Source organism: Panthera tigris, chromosome D2 (assembly GCF_018350195.1).
Source record: "Panthera tigris isolate Pti1 chromosome D2, P.tigris_Pti1_mat1.1, whole genome shotgun sequence".
In the NCBI taxonomy this organism is placed as follows: domain Eukaryota; kingdom Metazoa; phylum Chordata; class Mammalia; order Carnivora; family Felidae; genus Panthera; species Panthera tigris.
Window position 1 is genome coordinate 11,125,704 of NC_056670.1, and position 16,159 is coordinate 11,141,862.

The following is a 16,159-nucleotide window of genomic DNA, read 5'->3' on the forward strand; positions in this document are numbered from 1 at the left end:
TTGTTCTGAGATGAGAAGCAGTCATTTCCGAACACTGTCAAAGTCCTTAGGCAAATTCTACCTGAGCCATCAGTGATTCAACATATTTAAAATTTGGCTAACACTATGCCCCTTTGTGGACAATTCCTGGTGATCTGTTATGAGAGAAAGAATTAGCTAGAATATGCATAACATCACTGACGTTAACAACAAACCCCCACCTGAGTTTCACCCCCACCGAAACCTTTCCCAGAGATGGTAATAAACCTAAAGTGACTTGAGTTTTGCCTCCTTCCCTTTCTCTGCCACAGCAGAGTGAAAATGTTAATGAAACTGGCAAAAAAAAAAAAAAAAAAAAAAAAGTCAAAGGCAGGCAAGTAGGAGGAAAAGAAAAAGAAGGCTGAGATAAAAATCAGTTTTGGAATAATCAGGTTGGCTGTGTTTCTTTGCACTCCTTACAAAACATTCAACAACCCTTCCCTGCCCTCTATTTCTTACACTAAGATCATCTATCCAGGTATCCCGTCCCTCTGTTGGGTTATTTCCTTGTACCGTTGCCATCTTTGAAAATCAAATGTGTCCTTCAAGAATGTTCCCAGAGACAGGTGGGTATGGGGCTCCCATACTGTTGTAAAGAAAGCACTCTTTCCTGGACATTCTGGCTTGGCCCATGGTCTCAAGGGCTAAGTTCCACAGTTTTAAGTGTGACAACCCGAAGGCAGGAGAGTGAGCTTCTGGTCACCAAAAATGATGATGCAGGTATATAAGAAAAGCAACATTATGGCGGACTCCCTCTATGACACCTGTCACAGCAGATCAGAGAGGATGCATGGGCACAAAAGACAGATGCAAATGGCCAGATCTTCTCTTGTCTTATCCCACAAGGAAGATAGCCTTCTTCACTTTTTTGAAGGTTTGGTTTGAGTTTGGTTTTACAAATGAAAAAAGGATGGCACAGAAAGTGTAACTGACTTACCCAAAGCCACACAGCGAGTCAATGGCAAAGCTGAGGAAAGAACCCACTTCTCCTCAGTCTGAGTTAAAATGCGTCCACCTGGTCTAAACTACCAGCCCACACTGTCTTCACAGTTTTCTCCCCACCGCGTAAACCGTTCCCGAGATACATTTCAGACCATAAAAGCCTCACATCCACCCATCTCTAATCCCTAAAACAAAGGCTTAGTACTGGCAACCCAAGCTGTTAGTCACGTACGAGGTCACCTGAAGGAATGTAGACTGTTACCCACAAAGGATGCACTGCTCTTACTTTATAATGTTTTTCACTTTTAACGTATTCAGATTCCTTACTGGCTTGTATGCACAACAAAACGGACACTGACATGAATGGTTTCATGATATTGTTCCTATAAATACAACGTGATCCTGGACATGAAATCCAAGGGGGGAAAAAAACCCAAAAAAACAAAAAAAACACCTAGATTTATCAACATGTTTATCAGATGTCATTCACATAAGAAAAAAAAATTGAGAAAAACCGACCTTTCGTGTACTTTTCCCTTTTCATCTCCTAGAGTAACGGTTACTGTACGAACTCTGTCCAAGTCAAAGCCTGTATCATACTGATGGAAATCTGATGTAATCCAGCCCACCCAGACGTTAGCAGGTTCTTGGCCGGGAAAGATTCTCACTGAGTAATAGTACTGTCAAGACAGCAAAAGCAAGTGTTGGCAAAGTTAAAAAGAAACAAAACTTTGATACGCAATGCCTTTGAATTGCCTGACTGCATTTCTTTGCTTAAAATCACTCGGCCTAATTAAAATGTAACAAGAACAAACAGTGGACACTGGAAGAAGGTAAGTCTTAAAGTAGAGATAATGGAAAGGAAATCAGAAATAATGGGAAGAAGAGAAATGATCTTGTCGGAGCAAACACACTAAATAATTTGAGGTCTTTCATACTCCTAAAATATGGGTACAACTGTATGTGCACATACGTAGCATATTTATGTAATAAAATCACCAATCCATTCAGGCAGATAAACTTCAAATTCTGGAAACTTATACAAGCACACTAATTTATGCTAGTGTTTTATACCTGTCACCCACCTTTTTGAATATGCTTTGCCTTTCCTATCAATAATACTTTGACACCTTAAAATCACTTTGAGGGGCGCCTGTGTAGCTCACTTGATTAAGCATCCAACTCTTGATTTCGGCTCAGGTCATGATCTCACGATTCAGAAGACTGAGCCCCAGGTCGGGCTCTGTGCTGAAAGCGTGGAACATGCTTGGGATTCTCTCTCTTCCTCGCTCTCCTCCCCTCCCCCCAAATCTCTCTTTCTATCAAAATAAATAAAAATTTAAAAAAATCACTTTGAAATAGCTCAGATCTAATATATAAAAATCTAGCTCAAACATGGTGGCACTCTACAAGGGATGTAATTATGTAAAAAATTGTAAAAATGTAAAAAAAAATGTAAAAAATTATACATTTTTTCCCATTTGGTGTTTTAGGAAAAGTTGTTTTGAAAAATTTGTTTTTTAAAGCATTGTTTATTTATTTATTTTTAAAGTTTTATTTATTTGAGAGAGACAGCATGCACACGCGTGCGAGTGGGGGAGGGGCACAGAATGAGAGGAAGGGAGAATCCCAACCAGGCTCTGCACTATCAGCACAGAGCTGGACACGGGGCTCGAACTCATGAACTGCAATATCATGACCTGAGCCAAAGTTAGACACTTAACTGAACGAACCATTCAGGTTCCCCTATTTTCTTTTAATTTTTAAATTTTTATTTATTTAGTAAGTAGGCTCTACACCTAACATGGGGCTTGAACTCACCACCCTGAGACCAAGAGTGGCATGCTCCAACTACCGAGTCAGCCAAGCACCCCGGTTTAAACATGAATTGGCAGAGAGCAAAACATGACCTCCCACAAAGTATGATAAATGATCTTCCTTTAGACATATCACTAAGATGAAGGAAATTATATGCACTTGGAAGAATTATGTGGAAATTACAATTTTCCCAGGAAACATGATAGCAAAATCAGGATTAAGCATGTCATAAAGTTATTTTGCCTAAAACACTTCTCTTACCACATAATACACCTCAGAATATACCTGTATTTTCTTCAACTTTCAGTCCCCAAAATAGAAGCAAAGATTTATTTTAAAATAAGTCGGCTACAGAGGATGAATGAAAAGGAACTCTTTGACATGAAACACACAATAACTGACAAAGAGAAATAAGTGACAAAAGCTTCAACCTCATACCGTGGACGTTTGCATCAAGTAATCATAATCATCCCGATCATCTGCAAGGACATCTTCGGTGAGCCTTGCAGAATGGCTCGTGCTATAATCTGGCTTTGTTCTTCTAAGCAAAAATCTGAAATATAGTACAGGACTGGGGATCAGCAACATTAAAAATCTCTGCCTACTTAAAACATGTGCGTATCATCAATCTAGTAGAGTGGTTCACAACCAGGGCTATTTTTGTTCCCTAAACTATGCCTTTATCTCCCAGCTGGAGATACTTTTAGTTGACACATTGGGGGTGTGGGGTGGGGGTGGGGGTGTGCCACTGGCATTTAGCGGGTGGAGGCCAGGGATGTGACTAAATATCCTTCAATTAACATGGCGGACTCTCACAACAAATAATTATCTGAACTACAGTGTCAATCACGCTGATCTGGAGAAATTAAGATTTAGTGCAAAAAAGGATGCTAAAATAACTTGCCTTGTGTCTATAAAAAATACTATTTAGAGAGAATACTTTAAGTTTCAACCAAGAACGTAAATATAAACATCTTAAAAACTCTTTGGAGAAAATACTTGTAAATTATATATAAGGGGTTAATATCCAGAGTATATAAAGAAATCCTACAACTCAAAAACAACGAAGCAAATAACCCAATAAAAAAAATGGGCAAAGAACCTGAAAAGACGTTTCTCCAAAGATGATATACAAATGGCCTAGAAGTATATGAAAAGATGTTCAAGATCACTGAACATCAGGAAAATGCAAATCAAAACCACAAGAAGACACTAATTCACAGCCATTAGGAGGGCCATCATCAAAAAGACAGAAAGTAACAAGTGTTGACGAGAATGTGGAGAAATTGAACCCTCGGGCAGTGTTGGTGGGAATGTAAAACGGCGTAGCTGCTGTGGGAAACAGCATGAAGGTTCCTCACAAACTTAAACACAGAACTAGCAGCAACCACACTTCTGGGTATGTATCAAAAGTAATTTAAAGCAGGGCCTCAAAAATACATTTGCACACGCAGTTCACATCGGCACTATTCACAATAGCTAAGAGGAAGAATCAACCCAAATATCCATCAGCGGACAGATGGATAAGCAAAATATGTACACACAGAGTGGGGTATTACTCAGCCTTACAAAGGAAGGAAATTCTGGCACGTGCAGTGACATGGATGAACCCTGAGGATATTAGGCTGAGTTAAGCCAATCCCACACAGAAGAGAAAAACACAGTATGAATCCACATTTATAAAGGGGTCAAATTCATAGAAATAAAAAGGAGAATGGGGATTACAAGAGGCTAGGGGGAGGTGGAAAAGGAGAGTTGTCTAATGGGTAGAGAGTTTCAGTTCTGCAAGCTGAGAAAGTTCTGAAGACCTGTTTCACGACTATGTGAACATGCTTAACACTAGGCAACCATACACTTAAAAAATGGTTTAAATGGTAGATTGTGTTAGGTGTTTCTCACCACGATAAAAAAAGTGCATTAAATAAGTAACTTCTGGGATAGATTATGTCTGTGGTAACAAATTCGATGACAAACAGGTTGCGTTCCTGTCGCCTGTCCAATCCTTTATATGTAAAGGAGAAGGAGAGGGAAGGACAAATGGACCCTGGGAAATCCCTCGCTCTGTACCCCTCCCCACAAAATAACTGCATATTTGAAATTATGTTCCATGTATCAATGACCTTTGTTTCAGACGAGAGGGCTTTTCCTGAGCATAGTCTTTGTGGTTATTAAACTCTGGTTTTGTGGCTTCCTTGTCTTTGTCAACACGGTCTGGCACCAGATGGCCATGAGCTGTCTTCATTAGAACCTCAAAGTCAGAATCTGCATCGTAATCCTCCAGATCATTCTTGGGCCCAAAGAGGCCGGCGCCTGGGAGCCCGCCTGCCACCGTCTTGGAGAAAACCTCGGCACACTCGATCGGCATGCTCAGGCGATAGAACATGATGTCGGCAGTGCTGTTCTGAGCGCCAAAGGACTTCTGGGTGACTTTTAAACACGGAGAACTGTCGATGGTGCCATCTATTCTGGTCACCTAGCGAATGAAGAAGTGATAGCTCAAATTCGAATCAACGCAGTCAACCTCCTGATGCCAAAGATTGCTAACACACATCACGTCTTTAAAACCCCAAACACGGCCCACACTTGGCATAATTTTGTAAATGATGAGATTAAACACAGGGAGTACTGTGTTCCAGATAGACTCATAGCTCTGCCTTTTTTTCTTTTTAATTCAATTTAGTTAACATGTAGTGTAACAATGATTTCAGGAATAGAATTCAGTGATTCATCACTTACATATGACACCCACTGCTCATCCCAGCAAATGCCCTCCTTAATGCCCATCACCTATTTAGCCCGTCCCCCCACCCACTGCCCCTCCGACAACCCTCAGTCTGTTCTCTTTATTTAAGAGTCTCTTATGGTTTGGAGTGCTTGGGTGGCTTAGTCGGTTAAGCATCCGACTTCGGCTCAGGTCATGATCTTATGGCTTGTGGGTTTGAGCCCCGAGTCAGGCTCTGTGCTCAGATGTCAGAACCTGGAGCCTGATTTGGATTCCGTGTCTCTGTCTCTCTCTGCTCCTCCCTCATTCATGCGCTCACTCGCTCTCTCTCTCTCTGCTCAAAAATAAATATTAAAACAGAAAATTTTTTAATAAAAAAGAGTCTCTATGGTTTGCCTCCCTCTCCGTTTTTATCTTATTTTTCCTTCCCTTCCCCCATGTTCATCTGTTGTTTCTAACTCAAAACATAGTTTGGAAAATTCATGTTAAAATTACATTCATTCAGACTGAGCCTGGTGTTGCCTATATAAAAACAGAATTAATTATTGTTAATCAGTCTAATCAGGTGCTCATAAAGTACCTATAATCAGAGGCTCATGCTGTGCTCAGACTCCATTACTGTGTAACACAGTAGGGCCACCTTTCTAAGTAAGTGGCAACAATTGTCCAAGTGGGAATCCCCAAGCGTAAAGACGTTCCACCCCTGGCTTTTGGCAACGGTATGAATTTTAAAGAAAAAGCAAACCTCGATGTGCTCATGGTTTGAAGGGACCTGGAGAAACTGAGGAAGCCTCTTGCTTAGCCACATGGTAATATCCCTGTTCGTGTTCACAGCAAACGGTTCGTAACCCTCTTGTAAGCCACAGATGGTGAAATATTTCAAGGTGCTGACATCCTTTCCAAAGTTCATCCTGCCCACCTGAGCCACTCCAAGGCTACAGACAGGAATGAATCCTGGGAAGAAAAGAAAAAAACAAAATGTTCCGTATCATTGGTATAAGAGCCTGTTTGTTTGGAATTTCCAAAAGCACCGCTCTGGAACTCTCGTCTCTGAGAGAGTCGTCGGCATAAAGTAAAAGAGTAGTTCGAGAGAGAGACCACTGTTATTAAGTATTACATGCAAGGGTCAAGAGACCAGTGTTTGCTCATGGTTTACTGAACGTGGCCCCTAGATAAGGCTCTTCTTTTACCCTGGACTCCTGTGAAGAAGGTTAGGTGCTCAGCAGCCCCTCGTCCTCCAGGGATCTTAGGGTGTAGGGCAATGGAAGGATGTCGCCATCACACAGCCTCTTAGCTCAGGAGTGCACGGGACTCTCTCAGAAGGAAGGTGAGAAGGAGGGAAACGCCCAAGTGGGTTTGTCCTTCGATCTAGCACAAGCACTTGAAAACGTGCAACTACCAAACACAGCCTAAGCCACAGATTTCTTTGCACATAACTCAAGGGAAAAAGGATTGGAAGCAACAAATTAAAAAAATTTTTTTGATATTTATTTTTGAGAGAGAGAGAGAGAGAGAGAGAGAGAGACAGTGGGGGAGGGGCAGAGAGAGAGGGAGGCACAGAATCTGAAGCAGGCTCCAGGCTCCAAGCTGTCAGCACAGAGCCCAACACAGGGCTTGAACCCACAAACTGTGAGATCATGACCTGAGCCGAAGTCAGACTGCACCACCCAGGCACCCCTTAAATCTTTTTTTAATGTTTATTTTTGAGAGTGAGAGAGCATGTGTGTGCAAGCGGGGGAGTGGCAGAGAGAGAGGGAGACAGAATCCGAAGAAGCAGGCTCCAGGCTCTGAGCTGTCAGCACAGAGCCCGACGCTGGGCTCGGACTCATGAACCATGAGATCATGACCTCGGCTGAAGTCGGACGCTTAACTGACTGAGCCACCCAGGTACCCCTGGGAAGCAACATTTTTAAAGGTTTTCATTTGCTTGTAGCTGCTTTCGATCTATGAAGAAAACTGTGTCCCCCCTTTTTTCTGGGGTATACTACACCTAAGCATAGAAAATAAAAATAAAAATAAATAAACAAGTAAATAAATTTTCAGATGTAGTTGCTAAAAATCCCACTGAAACTCCTCCATCTGTCCCTTACCCTTTGATGTCACTGCCATTACAGATTAAGCAGGGCAATCCACACCTAACCTAAATAATTAAGACATGAAATTCAAAATGTAAGTCAAAGTAAACAAGAAACGAAATCAAAAGCAACAGCAATAAGCGACGGGGGAAAGCCAAAATATTTCATCAGCTAATGTAATGAGTTGCAAGGTTAGTACGTCTTCCTGCTACTGAATGAACAGGGGAAAACATAATTAACATTGTTAATTGTGTTTTTGAATTCTTTGGAAACAACGGTCTTTAGCAAAGGGCTCTGATGCTCATTTTCAGTGTTGGGGGGCTGCCTAGGTACTCTTCCTTTCCTTCTACAGTGTTTTACACAGAAATTCAAGTAGCATAATAAACAAGGTCAGTATTGGAATGGAGGCTACAGAGCAGAGGATGTAACTTACAGATCAAAGAAGCAGTGGATCCTACGAATAAGCCAGCAACTGTCTACCATGATGACTTACGCTTCATCCTCCGTTAAAATTAGTCAATGTACGGGCCCCTGGGTTGCTCAGATTGCTAAGCATCCATCTTTGGTTCAAGTCATGATCTCATGACTTGTGAATTCAAGCCCTGCATCAGGTCTGTGCTGACAGCTCAGAGCCTGGAGCCTGCTTGGGGTTCTGTGTCTTCCTCCCTCTCTGCCCCTCCCCCACTCATTCTCTCTCTCTCTCTCTCTCTCTCTCTCTCTCTCTCTCTCTCTCTCAAAAATAAACATTAATTTTTTTAAATTAGTGAATATAAAAGCAATATATAATCCTCAAAATAGCACAAGACAATAAAAATTACATCCTATCATTCATAATGATTTCACGCAGTTTGTATTCATCAATATATACCCAAATAAACAGTGGTATAACAGTGTTACCGGCCAGGAAGCAAGAACACATCCAGCTGTGTTCAAGGAAGCGTGAATGATGAGTTTCTAGTTAAAACTAAAGCCCACAGCTGTGTGTACAGCTGTGACAGCTCTTGAAGTGTCAGTCAAGGGAAATTGTTTTCAATAAGTGTCTAGAAAGGAATCAAAGAAAATGACTGCATAAATACAATAGATCTGAGACAGGTTGAAATACATTTGCACAAACTGGCATATCTAACATCCATTCGACATAAACTGGGGGATACCAAGACAGAAACATCTCCGATTGTAAATACACATTTCTTTCTAGCCACATTATATGTAGAAGGAATCCCTATCCTATAAGTGAAGTTATAAATACCCACATAGATCCCTGGGTGTTTGTTATATTAATATCTGAACTTTTCCGCATGTTTGAAATATTTTCATTTATTTTTTTAAGTTCTTTTTATTCATTTTGAGAGAGAGAGAGAGAGAGAGAGAGAGAGAGAGAGAGCACGAGCAGGGGAGGGGCAGAGAGAGGGAGGGAGAAACCTAAGCAGGCCCTATGCTGTCAGTGGGAAGCCCAACTCGGGACATGATCCCACAAAACGTGAGATCATGACCTGAGCCAAAATCAAGAGCCAGATGCTCAACTGACTGAGCCACCCAGGAGCCCCAGGAAATCTTTTCATTTAAAAAACCAAGTAACTAGGGTTGCACACAACGATTTATGTCCCAAACTGTTCACTATGGCTGCATTTATGATCAAAGAAAATATTTTGCACACTAAATATGTTTTTCCATTGATATGTAATACTATTTAGCTTTCGAATCTGGTTTTCAAACGGTCATTATTATATACAAAAATATTCATAGTACGTATTATTTTAAGAAAGAAAGATATAGCATATGATTAGTTTTTAAAGTTGGAAAGGCAAGGGGCGCCTGGGTGGCTCACTTGGTTGGGCATCTGATTTCGGCTCAGGTCATGATCTCATGGTTTCCCGGGTTCAAGCCCCATGTTGGACTTTGTGCTGACAGCTCAGAGCCTGGAGCCTGCTTGGGATTCTGTGTCTCCCTCTCTCTCTCTCTCTGCCCCTTCCCCACTCGTGCTCTCTCTGTTTCTCTCTCTCTCAAAAATAATAAACAAACAGTAAAAAATTATTTTAAAAATAGATGGGAAAGCATTAGAAGTTTTTTAATTAAAAGAAGTTACAGAGGGGCACCTGGGTGGCTCAGTCGGTTGGGTGTCCAGCTCTTGATCTCGGCTCAGGTCATGATCCCATGGTTCCTGGGATCGAGCCCCATCCTGGGCTCCAGGCTGACAGTGTGGAGCCTGCTTTGGATTCTCTCTCTGCCTCTTTCTCTGCCCCTCTCCCTCCCCCTCTATCAAAATAAATAAACCTTAACAAAATGTTATAAAATGGTGGAATTTTTAACACTCTTTGTTCTTTTTCTGTCTCTCAACAGATTTTCTTCAATGAATATGCATTTTACTATAAAAACAGCTGACAGATTTTGTGAAAATAAACTAATCATTTAATAAACTGGAAAACTGGAATATACCTACATCTTCCTCATACAGAAATGTGTACAATCGTGTGGGTAGTGTGGATGGTCCAACAACAAGGGCAGCCTGCTAAAGCACAAAGTCTCAATGCTGGTGAGTGTCCAGTGAGTTACCAGAAATCTTGCCAATAAAATTAAACTGGTACAAGATTTATGTAGAGCAATTTAGTAATGTGCATTAAGACACTTTCAACCATTCATTTCCTTATCCAATAAATATTTATGAGCAGCTACCATGCTCTAGAAACTGGGGACAATAGCTCACTGACACACAGACATCAGCCCAAAGGTTCTCACAGCCTAATGAGGTGGGAAGACAAGGAAAGACATCATACCTCTCGACCCATCTCTGGAGATGGGGTGCTAAGAGCAGAGGAGAAGGAGAGAGAGAAAATTCAGGAAGGTTTCTTAGAGGAGTTGTCACCTCAGATGGTAGACAGGCCTAGATACTAGGAAATGGCTTAGATCACAGTGTCAAGTCTGAGAGACCTGCATTAAAATCTTAGTTCCAGCACTTGTCAGCTATTTGCCCTTTGACGGGTTACTTAAATTCTCTAAGCTTTAATCCTTTCTTCTATAACGTCTACCCCATAGATTACAGGTTTTTTGTTTTTTTTTTTTAATTTATTTTTGAGAGATAGAATGTGAGTGTGGGAGGGGCAGAGAGAGAGGGAGACACAGAATCCGAAGCAGGCTCCAGGCTCTGAGCTGTCAGCACAGAGGTTGACACGGGTCTCAAACTCACAAACCGTGAGTTCACGACCTATGCTGAAGATGGATGCTTAGGCGACTAAGCCACCAGGCACCTCCCCCCTCCCGCCATAGATTCCATTTTTATTTTTTTATTTTTTATTTATTTTTGTTTTTAAAATTTTTTTAACGTTTATTTATTTTTGAGACAGAGAGAGACAGAAGATGAACAGGGGAGGGGCAGAGAGAGAGGGAGACACAGAATCTGAAATGGGCTCCAGGCTCTGAGCTGTCAGCACAGAGCCCGACGCGGGGCTCGAACCCACGGACCATGAGATCATGACCTGAGCCGAAGTCGGACGCTTAACCGACTGAGCCACCCAGGCGCCCCATAGATTGCAGTTTTAAAAATGAGATCCTCTATGAGCAGTGCTTAAAACATGGAGGCTCGATGAACAAAATTAAATTGGGAAAAAAAGAAAAGGTTAAAGAAACTAAATACTCATAATAAGAGAATGGATAATTTTGATATATACACAAAATTAAGTATGTATAGGATTCATCAAGAGGAAATTGTAGGGAGACAAGAAAACCAAACGGGGAAATAATAACACGTGGTGATTCCATGTGAAGGGTAAACAGGTGTCCATTGCACTATTCTTGCCCTTTTCTGAACGGCTATTTCTCAAAATATAAAGTTGGCTAAAAAAAATCAAAAGCCATATTTGGGGCACCTGGGTGGCTCAGTTGGTTAAGCGTCCAACTTCAGTTCAGGTCATGATCTCACAGTCTGTGGGTTCAAGCCCCCGCATCAGGCTCTGTGCTGACAGCTCCGAGCCTGGATCCTGCTTCGGATTCTGTGTCTCCCTTTTTTTCTGCCCCTCCCCTGCTTGCGCTCTGTCTCTCTCTCTCTCTCTCTCTCAAAATTAAATAAACATTAAAATTTTTTTTTCAAGTTATGTTTAAAATGTTTTTATATCTTGGAACAACATATATAATATTAAGTTAAAAAGGTGGCTGTGGACAATTATTTTTCCATATCAATGCTTTAAATGGGGAAAAAGTACATGAAAGCCAAATTTCTCTCTGGGTAGTGGGGATATATACAGCTTTTAGCCATTTTTGTTACACTTCTTTGTATTTTCCAAATATTTGACAAGAATTTGTTACTTTTTAATAAACAGATATAATTTTTCATTAATTTATGGCAGATAGAGACTTGTAGATGATATTTTTACTACTTTGCTATCTTAGTCCTCTTTAAAGGAAGGTATTAAGAAAGTATACCCAGAATTAGAATTTTTTTTCTTTTTAGTTTAGATGAAGCTGAACTGAATAAAAATTAAATCATACTGTGACTTCTGAAGATGGGAGTTTTAGTAACTTCTGTGATAATAAGAACCAATATTTCTATAAATTATATGTTTTTACATTACCATACATACAGCAAGAACAACTAGACGGCAATGACATCAGAGAACAAAGAGTGGAAGAAAACTACAGGTACTTTTTGGTCACGGGACAAAAGGGCCAGAGCTCAGTCACTTCCGGTTGGCCAGTACTTGGCAAAGGGCACCGTAAATAAAGGTGCAGACAACGGATGACATGGCCATCACACGAGGCTCCCAAGTAGTGACTAATGTTCCCTGAGTGTTTATCTGATGTGCGTCTCACTGAACACGAACAACCATTTGGTGAGACAGGAATCGTTACCACTTTCTAGACAAGGCAACCCACATTTTAGCTGAAATCACTTGCTCACAACTGGGTGGCCGGAAAGGAAACCCAGGCCTGCCAGAACCTACGATCCACACTTTAAGCCAGGGCCATAAATAAGCAGAGAGTAGAGATATTAGGTTTTGTGGGGCAAACTACTCAAACCTCAGTTGAAGTGTAAAAGTGGCCACAGACAGTACAAATGAATAAGCATGACTGTATTCCAATAAAAATTTATTTACAGAAACAGGTGGCAGGCTGGATCTGGTTCTCAGGCCTTAGTATGCCAACCCCTGCTCTAAGTCACTATTCAACCCTGTCTCCATTTAGGATCAGGTCTTACCATTCAGCAAATATTTAATGAATACCTGGCATGTGCCAAGATCTGTTCTTGGCTGGAGATATAGCTGTGAGCAGAATGGAAAAGAGTCCCTAACCCTCTGGAGCTTACCTTTGTGTAGGCATAACAAGTAAATAGTTATATCTATATTTATAGAGTATACATTTATATAGATATAGATATAACTATGCACACAAACACACACATATACACAAAGTATATAATACAAAGTATATATAACGTATATATAATATAATATGATGTAATATAATATAATATAATATAATATAATATAATATATAATCATACATAATATAATGTCAGGAAATGACAAACGCAATCAAGACTGACCGAATGTTTGCCATAAATTAAACAAGATGGGTTGATAAATGACATCACTCTTAATAACTGCCCATAGCAAAACATGATGATTGAGGTTCAGTTCTTTGTTAGTTTGAAATAAGCTGAACACACAAACATCCCAACCCAATAAAACAGACGTCCACGCAGTTACATATGCCAGCACACGCTCAGGCAGACGTAAAGTTTGGTCCTACCTTCCTATGTTTTATGTTCCCAATCTTCTATTCCAGTCGCCTTAACTGACATCTTGCGAATAACAAAGCCTCATGATATCTAAGGGAACTTTTCTTCCTGGCCGGGGATCTTAAATTAGTACCCATGAGTCCAACTGGTTTCCTGGGGCTGTGCCAGACCCACCCTAACCATTTGTAAATTTGTTAAAACAGCAGCTACGACGTATGGTTCAACTGTTTCCTCCAACAAAAGACAGATGGCTTCAGCAAATTTTAACTTTCTCCGTTGACGAGCCACCCTGCTCCGGAGCAGAGGGGTGTGTGATGAGTGTGCGTGTCCACCAAGGCACTGGCAGTCACAAGGATGTGGGGGTGTGACGCAGGCGTGAAATCTGTGGCGGGGGCTAAAATGAAAGAAGATAGAGCAGATCACAAGCATACCAGCTTGTTGTAAGAACATATGGTTTCAGACTTCGAAATTTCTGGACTACAGATACGGATCCTCATTTATAACCCAACCAAATGGCCAAAACCAGTAAAAATGGCCGACATTACACCAAAATGTAAGTTTGAATTATCTGGTCAGAAGAAAGGGTAACACTTAATAGCACCTTAGTATGTGCCAGGTAATATGTAAACACTTTTCCATTTATTATTAAATATTAACCCCATTTTTCAAGATGAGGAACCAAGTAAGACGTTAAAACATTTGTCTCAGGCCCTACAGCTAGTGAAATGGGAAGTGAGAATTTGAATCAAGAATGCAGCAGGGAGGGCAAAATAAAAACAAGACACACTTGCCTTAGATTTCTGGGATCTTAAGAACTGGAAGGGGCATAAACCGATCACTTCCAGTCAGAGCTTTTTATTTTAGGGAAATGAAAACAGAGAAGCTATTTGCCCAACGTCACACAAGAATTATTATTTTCAGAACTGGGTCTAGAATCCAGGGCTTCAGACATGAAATCTGCCGCTTCTATTCCACGTTGGCTTGGAAAATGAATTAACAAATAAACTAAGTGTATTAACAAATACACTAAAATTCCATAGGGAATTTACTATGTTTTAAGCTCTTTAGTGTGCAGACTTCGTAATATCAGCTTTGGCATAATAGGGACACCCCCATACTTTCTTCCTGGTTCTTGGTTCACTTTGGATCATCAAGGTCATTAGGAATTTTATTTTTGACCCTGAATACTAGCAAGTGTCCCTCTTCCCCAAGGTATACAATGTCACTGTCAATTAACTGCCCAGTTTAAGGAGAGTTTGGTTTTCACTGAGCTCATCAATCATTTCCCAATGCTCCATGTAACATGTACAGAAAATAGACATGCAAACTCAAAAGACAGAAATTAGATCATCTGAAATTTAACTCTAGGCAATCAAAATAAACATTCTCCTCATTTGTTAATGTAGCACACAGTGAAGAGTTTTATTCCTGGACACGTCCAGAGAATTCGAGGATCTCTCTTTCCTGATTCTAGACAAAACTATGAAACCAATTATGCTAGTTCCTGACATCTTCATACTCTAGAATTTGTCCACCACTTTATAACGGATGGCTTTATCTTCACTCCAAATATCCAATGTCCCAACACAATTCTTTGGCTGTTTGGACGGCCCCACGGCAGTGACTCAAAGTCCTGACTTCTACCCATGAGTACTGATTTTTAATTAGGGAGATCCTTCATAAGTTACTGTCCCAGGTCTGATAACAGACATGCATCTCAGGTCTGTTATCAATGGCAGGTTTTTTAGAGTGACACTAGTGACAGAAAGGACTTACGGGGGAGCCAGAAGGCTGGGATCTGGGGTGGCGCAATCCTTATACTCTTGTGTCATGTTGGAAATCTTCTTAATGAGCCACATGATTCCACCGAGCAGTTAATCTGTTGTAATATTTCCACTGAGTGTGAAAATATTGTAAGTACAGTCCAACAGTTCTATATTCTTCCTCTTTTTTAAAGGTAGCGTGGTATCAGCAGTAATGGAAAGTTTTCCTTCCCTCTCCTTAGAGGTCTTCTCAACCAAAAGCTATGTGATTATTTTAATTCCGACAATATTCTTCTCTTTTGCTTCCGACAATATTTCTTTAGTCTAAACGAGTCTAAACCCCATGCAGACTCAGCACCAGGAATTCTGCTCACTGTCCTCCCAGGTGGCAGATACAACACGGAAAGCCTCACTTCTGGATTTGATTATAATGATTACAGATGCAGACCCCGAGGACTCCGAACTGATCTTTAGTTACAGAAGAGCCGACAAGGTTGAAAAAGCTCCAGTGTGATGAGCCACTTACACAACACAAGAAAGGCACCTACAGCCAACTTTGTAAAATGCAGGTAATCTGACAAAATAACTGCTCCTTCACCATATGGCAAGATTTTAAATGACTCTTACTTGCTTTAAATTAAGGGTACGATGAGCTCTTCAAACTACGGATAACAGGAGGCTCGGCACTCAGGAGTAAATCAAGAGTGGTACTAGGTGAGCAGGGGCTACATGTAGAGGGGGGCAGCGCAGAAGTTTGCTGGGGCTGCCATGACAAAATAGCACGGACTAGGTGGCTTAAACAACAGAAACTGATTCTCACAAGTCCAAGATCAAGGTGTCCGCAGGTCTGGTTTCTCCTGAGGTCTCTCTCCTTGGCTTGCAGATGGCCACCATCCACGGCCTTTCCTCTGTGCATGGGCACCCCCCCCCCCGCCCCTGACATCTCCTTGTTTTCTTATAAGGACCAGTCATCGTGGAGTAGGGCCTGACCCTTATGACCTCATCTAAACTTAATTAGTTCTTTATTTTTTTTTAAATATTAAATTTTTTTTAATGTTTTGTTTGTTTTTAAGAGAAAGAGAGAGACACA

The 16,159-nt window shown here is 40.9% G+C and overlaps 1 protein-coding gene across 1 annotated transcript in view; it reads right to left on the reverse strand.

Annotated features, from left to right (window-relative positions):
• RYR2 (ryanodine receptor 2) overlaps positions 1–16,159 on the reverse strand; it is a 753,483-nt gene that overhangs the window by 244,830 nt on the left and 492,494 nt on the right. The window contains exons 30-33 of the mRNA XM_042960054.1: positions 6,246–6,454; positions 4,899–5,251; positions 3,217–3,331; positions 1,480–1,640 (exon numbers count right to left, since the gene is read on the reverse strand). Coding sequence (XP_042815988.1) covers positions 1,480–1,640; positions 3,217–3,331; positions 4,899–5,251; positions 6,246–6,454 — 838 coding nt within the window. The remainder of the gene's footprint in view (positions 1–1,479; positions 1,641–3,216; positions 3,332–4,898; positions 5,252–6,245; positions 6,455–16,159) is intronic.